We start from the raw sequence: 18226 nt of genomic DNA, 5'->3' as shown, positions 1-18226 counted from the left end.
AGGACGAGAAATTCCAACAATACAGACAGATCCAGTCCTGACACATTCTTCACACAATCTTCATACAATCTTCATGCCATCAGCAACCAGTACTAAATGCTCAGGCTGTCGTAATTGGCGGGCATGGATGGCAAAAAAATAATATCTGGATATTCTTGTTCGAGTTCAGCTCCCAAACTGTGTAACATTTTAATAACAGACGCTCAGCCAGGGATTGAATCATTTTTGCGACGCCACAACACGAGAATCTGATAAGCCTTCCTCTACTCGAGCTCGAGAATTTCATCCGGGCCTAAGTTAACTACGGATCTTTGCCTGCCGATTCTTGTTTCACAAAACTTCTCTTGTGAAGCGAGAAAATAATTGGCTGGTTTACCCGCTGAGTACATACTGCGTACATTTCCAGCCAATATTGCTTTTTTCATGCCTGCAGAGCTAAAGAAGAACCAAAATTGAGTAGCATGCAGCGATATTTCGAGCCTAGCTCACTATTGGTGTTTTAGTGGACGACCGCGGTGGCCCTGGTCGTGTTGGTGCACACCATTGGTGGACTGCAAATCGGACTGTGGCCGATCGATCTTTGTATATAGCGTATATACGCAGCTGTACGGAGTACTTTAGTTCGCTCTGCAATAGATCTACTCCGTACGCAGCGTAGGAAAGATGCCGCTCAATGTTGCTCCCGTTATAAGCAACATCCTCGGCCTCGCTGAGGGCAATGCTCCAATGAAAATCATTCTTCATGACAGGATTCCAGCGCCACACAAGCTGAAGCTCAATGTGTGAGATACGTAACCAGATTGGGAGTGCAGCTACACAAGAAAGGGAGCAAGGCAGAGCGGGGTGAAATCCGTCCGTTTGCGAATTCATTCTCTTTTTCTTTCTTGATAAACAGTTCTCGCCTCAGACATCTTGACATTTCAGTCTACCCCATCGAGTTATGAGAGTGTGAGAAATTCTTTGATATGTTAGATTGATATCGTTATGCCTTTTTAAGTGAAGCTGTTTAGTTCTTAATGCTGTCATTCCTTCGATAAACTTCTATCACCAGCGTACACCAGGACCCAGGTAGCTAGCTATACAGGAATTGGCCGGTACGGAGGACGATCATGGCACACGGAAGTAAATTGCCCTGGGGCCTTTCGTTTCGATCTTCGGAAGGGTTTATTTTGCTCGTTGTCTCTGCGGCATTATTCACTGTAAGTTTTCCGCACCCCTAATCCTCAATAGCCTTTTTTTGATGTACGGAAACTGTGTGACTAACGCAGATGGACAGGATACTCTTGTATATGGAGTGGTTAGTATTCCAGTATTTTATTCTCTCTCCATAACGGACGGCACTCCTGACTCTGCTACCCCAGATTGTCCCAATTGTGCCGCTGGCACTTACAGACCGCGCAGGTGTTCCGCATGAAGAAGGTTGGTAGAAATCGAGCCAAAATTGTGATTTTACGCTCGTCAAGACCCAAGTGGAAATATCTTGCTAACAGACAATGACCTACAGTGCAGAAATGGGTCTCGATTCTTTTAGCAACATATGGCGCAACGTTCCTCGTCGGATCTCGTGAGTGGATGATAACTTCATTTGCAACTGACTATGATTGACTGTAGCATAAATTGGAAGTTTACAAATATGCTAACAGTCTGATGCTCTCTGTCTTTTGATCAGCGCTCTTCGGCTACTTCGCGGATCGTAGTAGGAGTCGGCAACTACCATTCGTTATTGGATTGGTTGCCATGATATTGGCTACCTCGCTATTCCTCGTCGGACGGTCTCTAGGTTTGTTCATAGTTGCAAGAGCTATGCAGGGGCTTTCGGGTGGTGCAGTTGGTGCGGTCGGCATGGCGTTGGCCGTTGATAGCGTCCCCAAGGAAAGAATTGGGCAAGCAATGGGATATGTCTCTCTCGCATTGACTTGGGGCGTGCTGTTCGGGCCGATTGTAGGAGGGGTTATGTATGTGCCTTAATCCTATCTTCGCTTTGTCCTTGTCCCCTCTTGGCCCCTAGCGGAAAACCCATCTAACCAAAGTCTTGCGGTAGGTTTACCAAGGCAGGCTATTATGCAGCATTTGCGGTACCGATAGCGTTATTATGCATCGATATCGTGCTGCGGCTTCTTATGATCGAGAAAAAGGGTATGCTTAGCCTCTACATAATCACCCGCGTACAAAATCACCCGTGTACAATATCGGAGGCTAAATCTGGAGGACTATAGTTGCAAGCAGGTTGTTGCGGGAAAGGTTAGGAGCTAGAAATCACACAGAGACATGCGATCACCCATCCCCGCCGGGCTCGTCGAGTCGAACTCAATCTCTAGGTTCTGATTCAGAAGATACCATTGACGAACAATCCCCACTCATCCAACGAGCAACCAACGGCAATTCGCAGCCTAATACCACGAAAACACTCATAATATACCACCTGCTCAAGGATTCCCGGATATTGGTTAATTTGTTTGCAACTGTGATTCAGTCAATTGTATGGACCGCATTCGAAACGGTAAGTTTTGCGACATCTACCCTCTGTTGAGTACCCTCAGTTGAAGTAGAATATAATACCCAAGTCATGATGCTTTTTTTTTTTGGCTAAAGATATCTGGCCATATATAGACACTTCCCTTATTCGTGATGGATAAATTCAACTGGACTCCAAGCGGGACCGGAATTCTATTTCTCATTTTCTCCCTTCCTTGCCTTTTTGGCGTCGTTATCGGGAAGGGTGCGGACCGTTGGGGATCGCGCATATTCGGGACGTCTGGCTTCACTCTTGCAGGTGGCCCACTCATCCTTCTCCGGCTCGTGCAGCACAACACAACGGGACAACAGGTACTTCTCGGCGCATTGCTCGTCCTCGTTGGTCTCGCAATTACGGTCGTTCAGGTAATCACGATGACAGAAATTTCGCACGCGGTCGATGAGCTAGAGGAAAGAGATCCCGTCTTGTTTTCAGGGCCCAGTGCCATGGGCCAGGGCTATGCACTATATAATATGGCTTTTGCTGCTGGGCAGCTTCTTGGTCCGATAATTGGGGGCTTTGTCATCACCAGCGTCGGGTGGGCGGGCATGAACTTGGCGCTTGGTTTGATCTGCTTCGCCTCCGCGATCCCGATGGCACTGTTCTGCGGAGGCACCATCGCGTCGCAGAAAGGGAAAATGAAAGTCCGCGATCTGTCCGGGGGAGCTGAGGCATATGAATCCTAAGGATGAAAGGCATGATAATAATAAGGGTATTCGGTGAAGGTCAGCACTTATGCTTCGATTTGACTTTAATCCCGGGAATTTGAATTTAAGCAAAAATGACATGTTTATTAGTGGGAGCCGCGTCAACGAAGGAAGGGCATCCTTGTCCAAACCCACCTTTTTCTCAAGTTGGAATTCTTGCTTGCACAATGGGAACGGAAAAAAATTTGGTTTGATGTTCAAGATTTCTGGTTATTTATTTAGTGTTATCTAGTTTTAATCATCTCACGTATATTTTTCAGCAAGACTTACACACGATGATCTCGCAGGCTTTATTTATTATCCCACCAGCGGGCCACCACCACAGGAAGCTAACATACCTTGTTTTGTTTGAATTGTCTGGGATTGAAATAAACTCTGAGACTAAATTGGCGCAGTGGGACGGAGCGACCGAATCTGCCATGAAAATACATCAGCTCGGACATATCTATGAGACTCACCAGGTTCCAGCCACCAACAATTCATGACACTAGACGCAATGAGGTTGGAGGGCCAAAACCTCAGGTTACCTTTCTCAATCCAAGGGGGGTTTCCTGCCCTATCGTTATGACCAACGTGGGATTGATATGAGAAGCCTTGTGTTTCATTACTTCACGAACCGTTTTTTAACATTGTTGCATCTTCTTCCCCTCCATGGGTTTCAATGGAGCCCCGCATCCTCGCCCCAATATTCTTTGGTGACCAAATGCCAGACCCATATCTGTGTCATCAGAAGGGAATTTCAGACCCGCGTATTCACAGGGAGCAGAGCATTCATTGGATCACAAGGAATACACGCCCTCAACTACGGCATACTAGCACAGAGAGCCAACAGCCTCCAGGAGAATCGGCTCCCCTGTTCTAGGATCCCGTTTTGCGAACCTCACTCCATAGACCGCCCAGGGGAAATTTGCACATAAACTGAACCGGGCTGGATACAGTTCTAGCTCACGGACAATTGGCCTTGTCTGCGAAACTCCTGATAGTTATCTTTGGGCATTTGCGGCTAAGTTAGTTATACTGGTCGTCTCACTCTTTGCGATGTCATCTTTCTCATGACACTAGTCATGGACACCCCGCGATTTAAACTATTTCGCATTTAAAACTGAGTCGTCGATGTGTGGCTGCGAAAAATTCATTCCGACATCAACATCGGCGAGTTTGCAGTAAGCACCATCCACACTGGTATGCAAACTCGCCGGCCAGCAGGGAGCGTCCGAATCTCACCACGCACGCCCTGCGGGATGTCTTGATTTCTGGATTCCCAATCGTTGGTAGATGCTCATAAATAAAAGATTCCGGCGTCGTGGTGGGGGCTGAACGGTTCTATTTCTAAGCATACCAAATAGGCTCATCCTTCGCGCGATCCCACTGCAGCATTGGAAATACATATATTTAAGACCAATTCCGTTCCAGATATTAACCCCTTCAGATTCCTTGTCTTCTTTTTTACTTTATCGTTTATATTTTGATTTGATTTGATTTATAAATTTTCGACTCGAGATTTGAAGGTTGAGTGAGGAAAAAATTCTGAACAGGAAACTAGACAAGGATTAGTTTAAATATGGAAGCTTTCAACAGAATCGCCCGGTGTTTGACTGCAAACGGACCGGATCGTGTTCTGCCTGGGGTTGCTTTGGTCGCAGCTGATAAAAACGGTGAGCTTCTCTCAACTTTCCCATAACCGTTCAATATAGGAAGATCAAGTACTGACCGCTACCAAAAAAGGGGACACTTTGTACTCCGAAAGTTTTGGCTTTACCGATAAAGGACCGTTCACTGTCGATACTCCAATTTGGTTTGCATCATGCACAAAGCTCGTGACTTCAATCGCGCTTTTGCAATGCTTTGAAAAGGGGCTCATCGGTTTAGATGAAAATGTCGGGCGTATCCTTCCTGAACTAGCGGATCCAGATATTTTGTGCGGCTTCGATGAAGGGACACGAGAGCCTCTTATAAAGAAGGCAGAGAAGAAGATAACTTATCGCCATCTCCTTTCCCATACATCCGGGCTTGGCTATGACTCCTGGCATCCACCATTGGTAAAGTGGAGGGAGGCAACGAAGACAAAGCCAGTAACGGGGCTGGCTCCAGTTGTGAGTTGAGTTCCAGAACTCCCAAGACTATCATCCTCTGTTAAACATACGTCTGGGACGATTGATATCAAGAAAAGACTAACTGAGTAGGAAAAACTTGTCTACCCGTTGCTGTTTGAACCTGGAGAGGGGTGGATCTATGGCGCAGGAATCGATTGGGCGGGAAAAGCTGTCGAACGCTTGCATGGAGGGATTAGATTAGAAAACTACTTCAGAGCGCATATATTCGAGCCACTTGGAATGGAACACACCACACTCAGACCTTCCCAGAGCAGTCATATTCCTGCGACTAAGGCTGAGTCAACAGCCCGAGCTCCGACAGGCGAACTTATACCTACACCGGTAGAAACCCAGCCGATTTTCAAACCTGCTGATGAATTTGGCGGCCATGGACTCTGGTCCACTGCAGCAGAGTACATCAAACTCCTAACCTCCGTCCTAAAAGACGATGGCAAACTGCTATCGTCTGCAACACTTTCGATCCTTTTTGAGCCCCAGCTCCACGACAATAGTCATCTCATCCAATACATGCACTCGAGCAGGACTGAGGTGGCTATGACAAATGGTGTGCCAGGGAATAGAACTTGGAACCATTCGCTAGGTGGTGTCCTGGCGACAGAAGACATACCAAATAGGCGTTTGAAGGGGGCAATTAACTGGCATGGACTTGATAATACTTATTGGGTAAGTCTTGCTTTCGGGGGGGGGGGGGGAAATCCTAGAATGCAAACAAACGAATCCATCCCATAACACAATTATTCCAATGCTAACGTTGGATCATCACTTCCCTTCTAGTGGATTGATCGCGAACGTGGAACGTGCGGACTCTCCGCAACCCAGCTCGCTGGCTATTATGATGCTGAAGCGGTCTCGCTGTTCAGTAAATTCGAAGCTATGATCTTCCAACATTCTGGCGCTTGATTACCTCAAGCGACATCGGTCAACTGAGTAGTCTCTTTCTGATGTTAACTGTTTCAATATTTCAAGCCCCTGGAGGGCGCGGGCGCGGGAGGCTTGGTGATGCTCGGGCCCTTAAACCTCTTTTCCTCAGGTCAGCTATGAAGCACCAGCTGTATATAGCATTGATGTCGGAACCTCACTTCGGCTAATGGGATCAATCTTTCAGGCGCTCCGGACCGTATCTTCTAACGGCTGAATGGTAAATAGCAATACGAAGACAATTTGCTTTTGATGACATGAATTGGCAGTATCTCGTTTAATTGAGTCTCAGAGGACAATAGGCAGACGGCGCTCATTGATCTATGGGACGAACTGATAACTAAATGCACCCGCCCCGCATCCAGTCCTTCCTACCTTCGGTCTTAACATCTAAACATTTTACAGCAAGCTCCCGTCGTGAACCAGGAATAGAACTACGTACATGAACCATAGTAAAGAGCTCTCTACCTGACAGCTCTTCTTTGAATGCTGGCTATGCAGAATCCTCCAGCATACAATGGAATATGACTTTGAACGAAGCCATCCGTCAGCCCGCCTCTCCACAAGCGGGATTTTGAATCCTAATGTAAATCCTTCGAGATGGAGATCACAATCAGCTACCAAAAATAGATCCAAAATTCGCCGACTAAGTCGAGATAGGTTTAGAGCGCATTTCCTCCTCCATTTGTCCAAGAGGTCAGATGGCAAGGCTGAGCGTCCGGCGATGCGCTAGAGATTAGGTGGAGATTAGAAATTGTTTAGCTACAATTATCAGAGGACAAATGACATCAACTCCAGAAAGTCGAGGGTTAGTAGATAAGTTAATGGAGTAATAGAAGGCGTCCAATGAATTGAAGCCGGGACTTCGCAGCAGCACATGAATGGAGTGAAATCCTTCTAAAAATAAATATCAAGTTGTTAAACAAAACCATACTTTACATTCATAGATAGTTAAGCATGAATAATTAAATTATTAAAGCATTACAATGAGGAACCCTGACCACAATAACATCACTAACAGCAGCATGGAAGGTTCTATCTGTTTGATCGGGTACGCTGTAATCTAGCTCCATATCGGCTCCCTCCTCGGGTTGTAGGAGATTATGAGCTCGAACGGTCCCTATCTCAATTTTGTACAGCTGGATGTTCAAAATAGATATTTCATTACGAATTCCTCAGATCTTCGCTGATATAGAAGTTAGTAAATCGATCCGTTGCATTGCTGGCCAATAATTGTATATCTTAGTGTCCTGATAACTTACATCCAATACGGCTAAGCTGGATTGTTGATGATGATATGTTTGCGAGCCAAGTCCCGAATCTCTATCATAGTAAGCTGCACGGAATGAGAAAATAGAACAGTAATGGAACTGGCCTGACTCCAGCAAAACTACCCCGTAGTTACCAAAAGTTTGGCTTCTGGTTCAGAGTGCTGATGACCGTCCAATTCCACTTTCAGCGTAGGTCCGACTTAGAGAGGATAAATCTCCTCTAGTGGGGAGCGTGGCTATGACATCGCAGAACCAATTGAAATCACCGTGAGCTGAGTTCCGCGGCTTTTCGACGAGGCGCGGACTGGCTGCACGGCTGAATTAACGAACCTCCTAAAGGGATACGCCAAGGTTGAATGGGAATCGCAAATCCCCGTTTGCACTTCTTGTCACATCGCACCCATGTTTGAGCTGAACGATCAGATTACCAGCCGCTGTATTTCTCTTAGGGAGCGTTGATCTAGCGTAGATTTAGCCTCTAATGTTACTAAAGGGGGGGAAGGTCTTGCACACCCCGCTTGACAGCGAGTCTATCAATTAGGAGCGAAGGCTGTACAATGGGCTAAATCTTGGGTAAAGATCGCCAAAAATACGTGGGCGCATTATTGATGAGAATCCTACCTCACTGGAATCTGACCGGCTGCGCAAAGTATGGATCCTTTAATAACATGGAGCTGCCGAAGAGAAAGATATAAAGGACATCGTGCATCTGCTTTAGAATCAGAAATAATCATCACAGAACCAGAACTCCAATCGCAGCAGCATCAAAGAAATCCAAAAAAAAAAAATCCTCTTCCAGCAATATTATAAGCTTCTCTGCTCCTAGAATTCTCAACCGTCCACGCCTCCTTCCAAACACTACATATTCATCAGACAAGAAACACATATACCTCAATCTTCAAAATGCAGATCTCCTTCGCCGTTGTCCTTGGCCTCCTTGCCACTTCCATCTCTGCCACTCCCACACGTCGCAGCACCCAGAGAAGCCACAGTGTCAGAGTCCAGCTAACAAACGACCTAACCGGGCGCTCGGGCTCAAAGATGATCCCGCTTGATAACAAACCCAGAGACGTTGTCGAGCTCTTCGGGGACACCCACGTCGTCTCTCATGGCCATCTTCTCGCCTCCAGCGTCCAGCTGACAAAGATTGCTCGAGGCGGTTACTGCACGATTAAAGATCAACATGACGCTCTTATTGCGGATATTAACTATCGCGACACTTTTGAAGACTTGGACGACGACAGAGACGAGGCCAAACCCCGTGACATGCGCGGCACTGTCATTACATGCGGAAAGGAGTAAGGGAATGGCCGGTTGAGGAGGATTCTTTTCATGTTTTTATTTCTTTTGGAAGGAAGTGGGAAAGTAGGGATGCGATTCATTTTCGTTTGCGTTTTGTTTAAAATTTGATATTTGCGAATCATGGAAGTTCTCGGATTGCTTTGGTTAAGATGTGTTACTCGAATTGTTTGGACATTGTCCATTGAAACCATCGGTAGCGAGAGGGAGTTAGCATATTCTCTTTTCGGAATCATTTTCCTATTCTGTCCTTTCCTTACTTGATGTATATTTAGAGAGTTCATCCATATTTTGAACCATATTTTCTCCTCGCCAACCCTCTTTCCACCTTCAAAGTAAGAAAAGCTGCTGTGAACCAGTAGCTCTGAAGACCAACGGAAAACATCACCATTAGATTCGCGGAATTCATAGGATCCAAGTCATGAAGTATCATTCGATCGGGATCCTAGCATGTCTGCGGTTCCATTCCAGTAATCCCGGAAAAGCCCCTAACCCAGACACGTAAGGCTGCATATGGGGCAGCGCAGATACAAATCTTAGACATGTCAGATAACATCTGTCAGGGCTGGCTCTCGATGTGTGGGAGAGGGACTGCCTCAGGGTTAGCCATTCATCTGCAACAGTCCCCTTTATCCGAGAGAAATATGGGACGCACTGATTGCTAATTTTAGCACCTATCAAATCATTTCCCACCTCTCCGACACTCGAGCTAGAAAAAGGACCTTGAATCTCTAGTGGTATGGTATGGTAGAGTGTGGTCCACCCAGTAGTAGCCCTAGGATGAAGCTATGGAGGTTGAGTTGCTTGGCGGCGGGGCGCGCTAAGTAGCAGTGCAGAAAGCTAAATGCCATATGGATAATGGACCAGGACTGAGAATTTATAGGATTAGTGCTACACAACATGTTCAACAGAGCCCACCTTGGAAGAGTATCAGAAGAGTGAACTGGTGATCTGATTTTGCCTTGTAACTATCTATCTCCACAAAAATCTAATTGGGTAATTTGACTGTAGGCAGCCTCAAGGCAAAGGCCACCTCATACAGGCCCATGGAGTCTTAGGTATGTACGAGAGAGATCATGAAGGTGGCTGGACTTACTTCATTGAATTTATGTCCTAGATCCAGAAAAATAACGATCTAACCGCTGAGTTTTTTCCAAAAATATCTGTTGGTCATCGAATATCCTGCGGATAGTGAAGGCTCAGTGAGATAGGGTTCAGAAACACACTACAGACAGATATGGGTTACATTAGAAACAATAATGGGTAGGGTAGGTAGCACGTTTGAATTAAAACTTGAATCCAACATAATTCATATCAAAAGGACGGGAACCTCACTGCGAAATCTGCCAGTGTGGCGAATCCTATGACACCACACATCTTTTTAGACCAGCGTTTGGTCCTGATATAACAGGATATTCCATGCTCGACAAAATTATTATAAATCATAATTGAAATACCTGCCCTTCCCGGCACCGCATTCCTCGGCGGAACAAATAATCCCGTTCAGCATAGATTTGCTCCTCAAGCTTTAAAAAACCAGACAAGCGGTTCGTCGGCTTGAGGCCGACGTCATCGGAGCGCGAAAGCGATAGTGAAGCCCCGTTTTTACGGATCTCCTGAAGGAATTTTTGTTTATTGTTACTCGGGATCTTCCCTCACCAATAAATCCACAAGCTAACTCTGTTAATGGGTTTCGTTTCACCCCTGAACATCTCAAGACCCCGTTGACGTCACGGGGAAGCGATGCCAGGCTCCTAGCAACACTGGGGTAGCTGCCAAAGAAGGCATGTGCACGAACATCGTTACCACTCCGGACGCCGTGACCAAGTGAGACGCAGACATGCCCTTCTACCATGATCGCATGGGCATCCGAGTCGGGGCTAGAGTCAAGCAATATGGAGTAGACTTTGCCCGAGAATGGGGTGTTCCGTTCTGATACATCTGAGGGGAACATCCAGTCTCCTGCTACCTGGATTGGGTGCCATGGAGTAATGATTAAAGAGCCGATATTGCAGACGACAGTGTCCTTGACAGCTGTAGCCAAAATGGCCCTAACGCGACGCGGGCCGCACGGAGTCCACACCTTGGTCCCTGCGCGAAGATTCTCGATCGGTACGCTATCGTTCCCTTCGGAAAGGCGGATGTTGCAATGGCCGGCAAAGCAAGGATTGTTCCTGCAGTTGTATCGAGACATTGCGTAAGACGCGCGGGGTACAACTGTCCCATCACGCGTCTTCTGGATGATCGATGGCTTCGGTGGGGGAAGATTATCAAAACAGGTATCAAGCTCCTCACGGCACCGGCAGAAGAAGGGGGAGTTCTTGCCATATTCAAGAGGTCCGGGATCCTTGAAACTATTGCATATCTGACGGATGTGCGCATTGAGAAGAGAAAGCACTGGTTGAAGATACAGTCAATACAGCCCATAAACGGATTGGTATAGCAAAAACAAGGAGGAGGTACTCACGGTAGTGTTTGCCCCATTTCTCATAGTTGGCTTGAGTCGAGATGGAAAGGCTAATTTGGCCTTCCGGTTCTTCACCGGCGAGATCCCTTACTAGGCTACCATTCCCTTCGTCGGTATATCCAAGCTGTTTTATTTCTTTGATTATGGAATCCAGCTCTTGCTTTGCATTCTCAAGCTGGTCTTTAGTAAGACTGGCATACTGTTTATCTGGCCGGAGAGGGAAGAGAGTCCTCAAAAAGCCACAGATACGCGCACGAGACAAATGATAGCCGGAAACATGAGCTGGAAGAGATGTGCGCTGAGAGAGTATCTGCTCGCTAGAAGCGACTGATTTAGCATTCCCCTGGAAATTATATGTTAATGTTGCTTGGGCCGTCGACGGTTTACTTGTTGCATTTTTCATCCGGATAATTACGTCGCGAGACTGGCCGTATTGCAAGCTGCCAACGGTCACTGCGAGAGCGCCGTCCTCTGTTGACTCCTCATACAGTCCGAGACCCGTTTTGCTACCTTCGTCTTGCGCTATCTCTACCGAACCCGAGGTCCGAATCGATATCATTGCTTGAGTCGCGAAAGTCGTGTAAAGATTCGCAATAGCATGGACAAAGACGGTACCTGTTCGAATATAAGAAGGTGCATGCTAACGACAGGTGTGGAGAGACCGTACCTATCATTCCTGCATCCGGGATAAAGGAATAAGTTCCGCCGCCGACCTCTGAAATCGCCTGCAACAAACCTGAGCGAATGTAGTAGCCAAACCCGAATGTATGTATCATTGGCAGGCGATCCTTCTGCTGCAGAATGGAACGTAATTTCGGTACATACCCCTGCCTTGGACACATATGATTTGGCATGCCTGAATTTAGATGCATTAGCGTGAGGTACCCTACTCCGCACAATCCTGTACATACCATCGGTTAAGATATAAAGAGCTTGAACATTCTGCGGTATGGGCGTTACCTCCTCAAGCGCCTCCAGGCTCAATTTTAATCCATGCCATAAGTTCGTTGAAGATAATGGCCACAGAGCTTCCACCGCTTTCAACGCTGCTTTCTTGTTGTCTTCGTTCATATTGGATATCTTGTAGACGACCTACACCAAACTATTAATAACGCTTGTTAAAGGCTAAACCGGCCATGACCAACTCGAAATTACCTCAGCATCAGTTGAAAAAGCCACAACGCCGAGGCGGTCGTTGTCGTTGAGTGTTTCAATTATTGTCCTGGCAGCATGCTTGGTTAAGTCCAAGACACTCAACCCGGTGTCTTCGGGTTTTCCTGAGTCGTCAGTCGTAGGCAGGGGAGCGCTCGACGACATGCTGTAGGAGATATCAATGCAAAGGACAATGTCACACGGAACATGACGGAGTTCCTTTTCAGGATGCAGTGGAGGGTGAACGGAGAGTATCATAGAGTTGGTGTCTGGCAGGGGATGCAGTTGAACCGCCACTTCATTGGGATTCCGTTCTCCGGCAATATTGGTACCTGTGCTCGGGCGGGAGCGGATTGGAATTTGGTCATCAATGATTTCGAAATCATCTTCAGTAGATGCCACTGACTGAGCAGGATCCATGTTACCGTAGTTGAATGTCTCTTTTCAAGGGTTAAGGGAAAAAAGGTTCAGAACGGTATAGACAAGTCCAAAATGCTTCTATTACGGAAAAGGGTTTTTGGTAAACCAGCAAAAGAATACTTGCCCCAAGCAGCAACATGCTGATTGATTTAAGAGAAGGAGACGGGCATTTAAGAAGTCCTTCCAGGCCATCAGGCAACAGGCTATACATGCGATGCCCCCCATGATCAAAGCAGCCTGATTATTCGCGCGAAGGAACCCCCGCAATTCTGGCTGTGCTGGGACTGTACGGAGTACGGAGTACAGTAAGGATGCAATGATCCAAGCTAACGCACCTACATGTCAACGCCGTTGTGCCATTCGTGCGATGCTGTAGAGGGTCCTTGGATTACTGGCCATATGCTGGTGACGCTGTCTGGTTTGAGTGTAGTCTGTAGGCTCTACGCTGTTGGGCCTCTGGGATCCCGTTGTTGCGATTGGTTGGATGTTGATGGTGAGGCTCAATTAAGGTTAAGTTAAATTCATGTGGCTGTCTGGGGCTGTGCTGTGCTTGTCAACCATTATTATTGTGGCAAGCGCGCCTATAAAACTCTCTTCCTCTTGTTTGCCCAACTGCTGAGGAATTTGTAGCACACTGGCTGGCGCGCCGAAACCCAGGATAACTCCACTCTTTTCCAATTGTTAGAGTTAAAAAAAACTGATTGTGAGCCTATAAGGACTGATGAGATTGAAGCATTAGAGCTTGATGTTGGCTTCAAATCTTCCTGGCAAATATACAGATGGAGCTTTGGGCTCTTTCCCAGCGCCAGACTTAACTACTGCAAAAATGTGTGAGCAGCACATGCAACCTGTCTGTGCTTCTAACACTAAGGGATGATGTAGCTAGGAAGAGCTACGATCAAAGTTACGATCAAAGCTACGATCAGAGCTACGATCAGAGCTACGATCTTACACAACCTACAAAACTAAACGCGTACTATTAAGTTCCTATAATTTCGTAGTGAGCATGGTTTACTGTAACCGCAATGATTATTAACCTTCCCAGAGCTAACCTATGGGGGATGAAAAGAGTAGAGAGCATTCAGTTGGGAAGCATAAACGAGAAAGCTTAAATTCTACAAGTATACTCCATGATCCAATTCCAACATGCAATGAATGTGGACTGCTAAAGGGGAATAATACCGACAATGAGAGACACGAAAGTCGCTGACAGAAACAGGCAGGTTAGCCTAATGAAGATTTTAACTTACCCTCCTCATAGCCAAGCATTTACTCAAGCTGCATTCTTCTCATCCACAATATCCCACCGCTCAACCCCGTCGGCAATAACCAACTTCAAAGTTTTAAATTCAATCTTTTGGTACAATTCTCGCGCGGCTGCTATCGCCTTTCCGTGCCAGGGTCCTAATCCGCCACGTCTCGCGTCCTCTCTGCTTCGCCAAATACCTAACGTGGGAGAATGAGTGGATGCCCAAACCCAAATAAACGGAATAGAATACTCCATTGACACAATGTCCTTCGCAGAGATATATAAGAAAGACCCGAAAGGACGGAAATATAAAAATCAACTTCCACTTACAGGTCGCCAAATTCCTCAATTTCTCATCCTTGGTCCCAAACCAATATTTCAACAGTCCACCGCTGGCAGTGGCTTCCTCGTGTGAATGTGAATCGAGCTCGGTGAGCCTGCCCGGATCTGCCGTTGGAAGAAGAACGGATCGAAACGTCACGACGTGGAACGACTGTTCCTTCCACTCATACCCTTCTGCAGCGGCCAGATCCCTCAGCACATCCATCACAAGCTGCCAGTTGAAGGACTCGACATATTCCGCTGTTGCATAATCAGATCGAATGGGTTTGAGAACCGTCAGCGCCTTAGCGAGAAGTTGACTGGAAGGCTCAAGCGTATGGAGATCAAGATGGTGGCCCTCCTGGTTATAAGGGGAAGTGATGAGATACGAGTTTGAGGAAGCGGCTTCTTGATACTTGATCCCCTGCTGCAGTTGGAGGAACGAGGCGGCTTTGAATTTGAGCGCGTCAGAGTCATCTGTTACAAGACTGTGGTGAAAGACAGGGACTTTTAGGGGGTAGATAGGTTTCGCGCCATAGTGAAACGATCCCATAGCTGCGTTTGCAATGACGACGACAACAAGAGGAGCACAGAATAATGATGCTTGGAATAGATATTTGGTCTCCGAATCCACCAATACTCAGCACTGACCGCTAAGGCAAGAAACTTCCACCGAAATTGCAGCTTGAAAATACCAGCGAGAAGCAAAACGATGAAGAAAAGAAAGAAGAGAAAAAAAAAAAAAAAAGAAAAGAAAGAAAGAAAGAAAGAAAAAGGAAAAGAAAAAAAGACAAAGAAAGCAAAGAAAGCACACACGGAGCTTAGCCTGGGAGTGGAGTTGAAAACAAACCCGAGGAAGTCTTGACAAGACGCACGGCATCAGGACTCACATCGCACTTCTCAATTTGATGGCCGGAAGATGAAAATCTCCCTCGACCCAACAGCAATGCATTTGTTGTTGTTGTTGTTCCCTTGGCGCGGACAAAAAGAAAAATTGGCTCATAATTAAGATATATGGTGCAACAGTAACTACTCCGTGCATTCACTAATTTGGCCTCTCAGGGCTTTTCTATCACTTAAAGGGAGGGCTCATGTTCCCGCAGACAAAGTCGCAATTTTGCATCAAACTTGCACATGGCACGCTGGTAGCGGCAAAGTCAGGCCTTCAAACAGTCGCACAATGGACGCCACATGCATTGGGATCCCAGTTTTTGACCTCCGAAGGGGGGGCGGAGGGTCTGTAAATCAAGTCAGTCGACATTCGAACCTGGGAAATGATACCTATCTAGGAATGGAGAGAGGGACAGTGACGGGATGTGTCGCTCGCTGTGCTTGACCTCGTCATCCTTGCTACACATATAAACACCCATGTATTGGAGTAGAGCAGCACCTGGATGCGCCATCTTAAAACCTCCAGGCTTTTTTATTGCTTTTGGGCTTTTTTTTCTGGCGACTTCAAGCGCACACATCCAATTTCAGATTGAAAAAAATTATGTTTTTTTTTTTCCCTCTCAGGAAGTTTCGTATACAGTACATCAAACTCTTTCTGTATAAACATAATATTTTTTTTGACAAGAATAACGCCTGGTATCACACTGTGCATCCCAAACAGTGACATGAATAATGCGCCATCCCCACCTTATATTCCCAGAGCAACCGTGAAGGAAGAACAAGCAACTAAGTAATGATACACAAAAGTCAGGAGAGAGGTCATAATGAGCTAAGGTTATTTGTTTGTCGGAGGGGGCGGCGGCGGCATCTTAGTATCACCAGTATCAACCCGTTTCCGCGGCAATTCCGGAACTTTAAATCCTCCACTAGAGTTACCTCCATTGTTTTGGTTCCCAACTTGTGTAAATGTCCCGCTCTTAAACCATCTATCCTCCTCCGCCTTCCGCTTCCTATTAAGCTCAGCTTGAGCCTTAGGATCGACCAGCTCTAAACCTTGGACTGGGGTAAAGGCGATCGAGCTGGCTATTCCGGCACCGGCACCAAGAGACGGCCCAACGCCAGCAGTACGGAGTCCCTGTGCTCGTAATACTGTTGCATTTCCGGCGCCTTGTCCAAAGCCTCGCAGTGAAGAAGCAGTTCCCCCGATAGGAGTCGCAGCCCCCCATCCCTTATTGGATTTACTGAGCTTAGCCTTGGTTCGTTGGTCGATTTGGCTTGCACGTATCCGGCCATGATCCTCCTGACCAAGCATACCCAAGCCTTTCGTACCCTCTCCAGTACCATATCCGATTTCCTTTTCTTCTTTCCCAAACGCCATACGATTCTGTGCTTTGCGGATCTCTGTCATCGCGGTCGCTTCCTTCGCCTTTCGTGCTCTTCGTCCGCCACGTTTTCTAGACGGTTTATCATCAGGTGCAGGTAGGGCACGTGGACCCTTGTTTGGAGGGGGCTCGGTTAATTTCTCAAGCCGATCCAAACACGCTTGCTTCAGTTCTTCTCCTGTGGATCCATCGGGGCTACTATGCACTCGGTCGACTCTAGCGGCCAAAACCACTTTGGCGGATACGATACGCATCGCTTGCCGCTTCAGGTCGTTCGGGATTTCCTGGATGATCGGTGAGTGGTACAGAAACCCTTGGTGTCTCACCCCAACATTAGTTGCAAAGCCAGTCCCTGTTTGTTTTTTTGATCCCAAAGGCGGAATATTACAGGAAGGCGTCTTCGCAAGCCCTGTAAGACCTCCAGCATAATTTAGAAGCTGTGCAGCAGTGAGGGATCCAATGAGGACCGTTAGATTCGGAGCAAAGACATTCATTCGCGATTGAACATAGTCGGTTAGGATCCCCTTAGCTCTATCAAGCGATAGCATCATTTTGCATGCGTCTAAAACAGTCTCGAGTTCCGTTTGGGACAACTCTCGGCCACGGGTTGTAGTTCCCTCCACTGCGACGATCATCAAGGAAGGTCCATCGAGAACGGATCTCAGAGTCGCGCCAACTAGATTATCCGTTGAGGTTGACAAGGATTTGATATCGTCGAGCGGGCCATTTTGTAAAATTGCCACGGTCTTCGCGTAGTCTAACGGGTTTGTGATGAGAGTTTCTAGCTCTGGAAATCTAGTAGAGTAGTGATCCCGAATGAACTTGTGGACTAGAATCATCTCATTATCGATCGAAGTTGAAAGGGAGTTGGCCTCAGTAAGTAGATGATACTCTGGATTATCCTCGATCGAACCGATAGCCGTCGTTCTTTTGTCGGGTGGAAGCGATTGGTAATAGGATACTTTCTGTCGAGGGGCAAAGCGAAAGGTCAGGTCTATTTGTCCAGAACATCCAATGTAAACACAGATATCGCAGAAGACAGAACATATGTGGTTTGTGAGAAGTTGAACTTACATCTAGAATCGGTTGGAGTGTCTTCATTAAACTTGCCACGCTTCGTACATCGCTCACGGCTCCGAGTCGCATTTTCTCGACCTTCGCCTTGGTCGCCTCAGCTTCCCCCATTTCTTTGGCTAATTTCCCAGTTGGGTCTATGGCAACATCCACATCCGCCTCATCATCATTACCTTCCTCTTCGTCTCCGTCCAGCTCCATCCCTTCGCCTCGAGCTTTCGCAGAAGTATCCAAATCGGGTTCCCCAACACTATCGGGGAACAGAGTGTTGGCCACCTTGCCCTCATCCTCAGAGCCAGACTCCTCAAAATCGTTCAATAGTTCGTCTGCTAGAGTCACCATGGTGACTTTGAGCTAGATCGAGTATAGAAATTCAACAAAACAACCTGAACTGAGAGTAGGTGTGGTGCCTCTTCAAAAAGTGTCGAGAGTTGAGCTTGCTGGTT

At 46.9% G+C, this 18226-nt stretch overlaps 7 protein-coding genes across 12 annotated transcripts; 4 read left to right on the top strand and 3 right to left on the bottom strand.

Annotated features, from left to right (window-relative positions):
• The first annotated feature begins 87 nt into the window (after window positions 1-87).
• Window positions 88-3690, top strand: BDBG_05972. 2 transcript variants are annotated; one of them, XM_031722390.1, is made up of 9 exons: window positions 214-383; window positions 504-1199; window positions 1277-1297; window positions 1362-1419; window positions 1505-1564; window positions 1670-1955; window positions 2042-2136; window positions 2217-2500; window positions 2611-3512. In XM_031722390.1, the coding sequence occupies exons 2-9, from the start codon at window positions 1110-1112 to the stop codon at window positions 3199-3201; spliced, it is 1485 nt and encodes a 494-aa protein (XP_031579270.1). In that variant the 5' UTR covers window positions 214-383; window positions 504-1109; the 3' UTR covers window positions 3202-3512. The 2 variants fall into 2 exon arrangements, with proteins under 2 accessions (XP_031579269.1, XP_031579270.1); XM_031722389.1 differs by having other exon boundaries at window positions 88-1199; window positions 2611-3690.
• A 1093-nt stretch (window positions 3691-4783) lies between these two features.
• On the top strand, window positions 4784-6236 carry BDBG_05971 (beta-lactamase; the record flags this gene model as incomplete). The annotated part of the gene is made up of 4 exons (XM_031722388.1): window positions 4784-4877; window positions 4948-5315; window positions 5406-5999; window positions 6111-6236. The coding sequence occupies 4 exons, from the start codon at window positions 4784-4786 to the stop codon at window positions 6234-6236; spliced, it is 1182 nt and encodes a 393-aa protein (XP_031579268.1).
• Window positions 6237-6771: 535 nt separating this feature from the next.
• On the top strand, window positions 6772-6987 carry BDBG_17345 (uncharacterized protein; the record flags this gene model as incomplete). The annotated part of the gene is made up of 1 exon (XM_031725088.1): window positions 6772-6987. One exon carries the CDS (start codon window positions 6772-6774, stop codon window positions 6985-6987), a length of 216 nt encoding a protein of 71 aa, XP_031579267.1.
• Window positions 6988-7244: 257 nt separating this feature from the next.
• Window positions 7245-13288, bottom strand: BDBG_05968 (U-box domain-containing protein). Of its 3 annotated transcripts, none has more exons than XM_031722387.1 (7): window positions 12447-13288; window positions 12203-12383; window positions 11959-12147; window positions 11292-11906; window positions 9921-11221; window positions 9480-9693; window positions 7245-9415 (listed from the first exon to the last, which is right to left on the bottom strand). In XM_031722387.1, exons 1-5 carry the CDS (start codon window positions 12861-12863, stop codon window positions 10353-10355), a joined length of 2271 nt encoding a protein of 756 aa, XP_031579266.1. In that variant the 5' UTR covers window positions 12864-13288; the 3' UTR covers window positions 7245-9415; window positions 9480-9693; window positions 9921-10352. The 3 variants fall into 3 exon arrangements, with proteins under 3 accessions (XP_031579266.1, XP_031579265.1, XP_031579264.1); XM_031722386.1 differs by having other exon boundaries at window positions 9480-10049; window positions 10160-11221; XM_031722385.1 differs by having other exon boundaries at window positions 9480-11221.
• Window positions 8016-9140, top strand: BDBG_05969 (uncharacterized protein). The gene has a single exon (XM_002623749.2). The coding sequence runs from the start codon at window positions 8429-8431 to the stop codon at window positions 8825-8827; it is 399 nt and encodes a 132-aa protein (XP_002623795.1). The 5' UTR covers window positions 8016-8428; the 3' UTR covers window positions 8828-9140.
• A 234-nt stretch (window positions 13289-13522) lies between the features above and the next one.
• BDBG_05967 lies at window positions 13523-15498 on the bottom strand. Of its 2 annotated transcripts, XM_031722384.1 has the most exons (3): window positions 14443-15498; window positions 14114-14309; window positions 13523-13850 (listed from the first exon to the last, which is right to left on the bottom strand). In XM_031722384.1, the coding sequence occupies exons 1-2, from the start codon at window positions 14984-14986 to the stop codon at window positions 14137-14139; spliced, it is 717 nt and encodes a 238-aa protein (XP_031579263.1). In that variant the 5' UTR covers window positions 14987-15498; the 3' UTR covers window positions 13523-13850; window positions 14114-14136. The 2 variants fall into 2 exon arrangements, with proteins under 2 accessions (XP_031579263.1, XP_002623793.1); XM_002623747.2 differs by lacking the exon at window positions 13523-13850 and having other exon boundaries at window positions 13992-14309.
• Window positions 15499-15630: 132 nt separating this feature from the next.
• Window positions 15631-18225, bottom strand: BDBG_05966. 2 transcript variants are annotated; one of them, XM_002623746.2, is made up of 2 exons: window positions 17781-18225; window positions 15631-17671 (listed from the first exon to the last, which is right to left on the bottom strand). In XM_002623746.2, the coding sequence occupies exons 1-2, from the start codon at window positions 18120-18122 to the stop codon at window positions 16160-16162; spliced, it is 1854 nt and encodes a 617-aa protein (XP_002623792.1). In that variant the 5' UTR covers window positions 18123-18225; the 3' UTR covers window positions 15631-16159. The 2 variants fall into 2 exon arrangements, with proteins under 2 accessions (XP_002623792.1, XP_031579262.1); XM_031722383.1 differs by having other exon boundaries at window positions 15866-17700.
• Window position 18226: the final 1 nt, after the last annotated feature.

Source organism: Blastomyces gilchristii (genome assembly GCF_000003855.2).
Source record: "Blastomyces gilchristii SLH14081 genomic scaffold supercont1.12, whole genome shotgun sequence".
Taxonomy (NCBI): Eukaryota; Fungi; Ascomycota; class Eurotiomycetes; order Onygenales; family Ajellomycetaceae; genus Blastomyces; species Blastomyces gilchristii.
The sequence above is the reverse complement of the archived record's forward strand: the minus strand, read 5'-3'. Positions and strand labels throughout refer to the sequence as shown.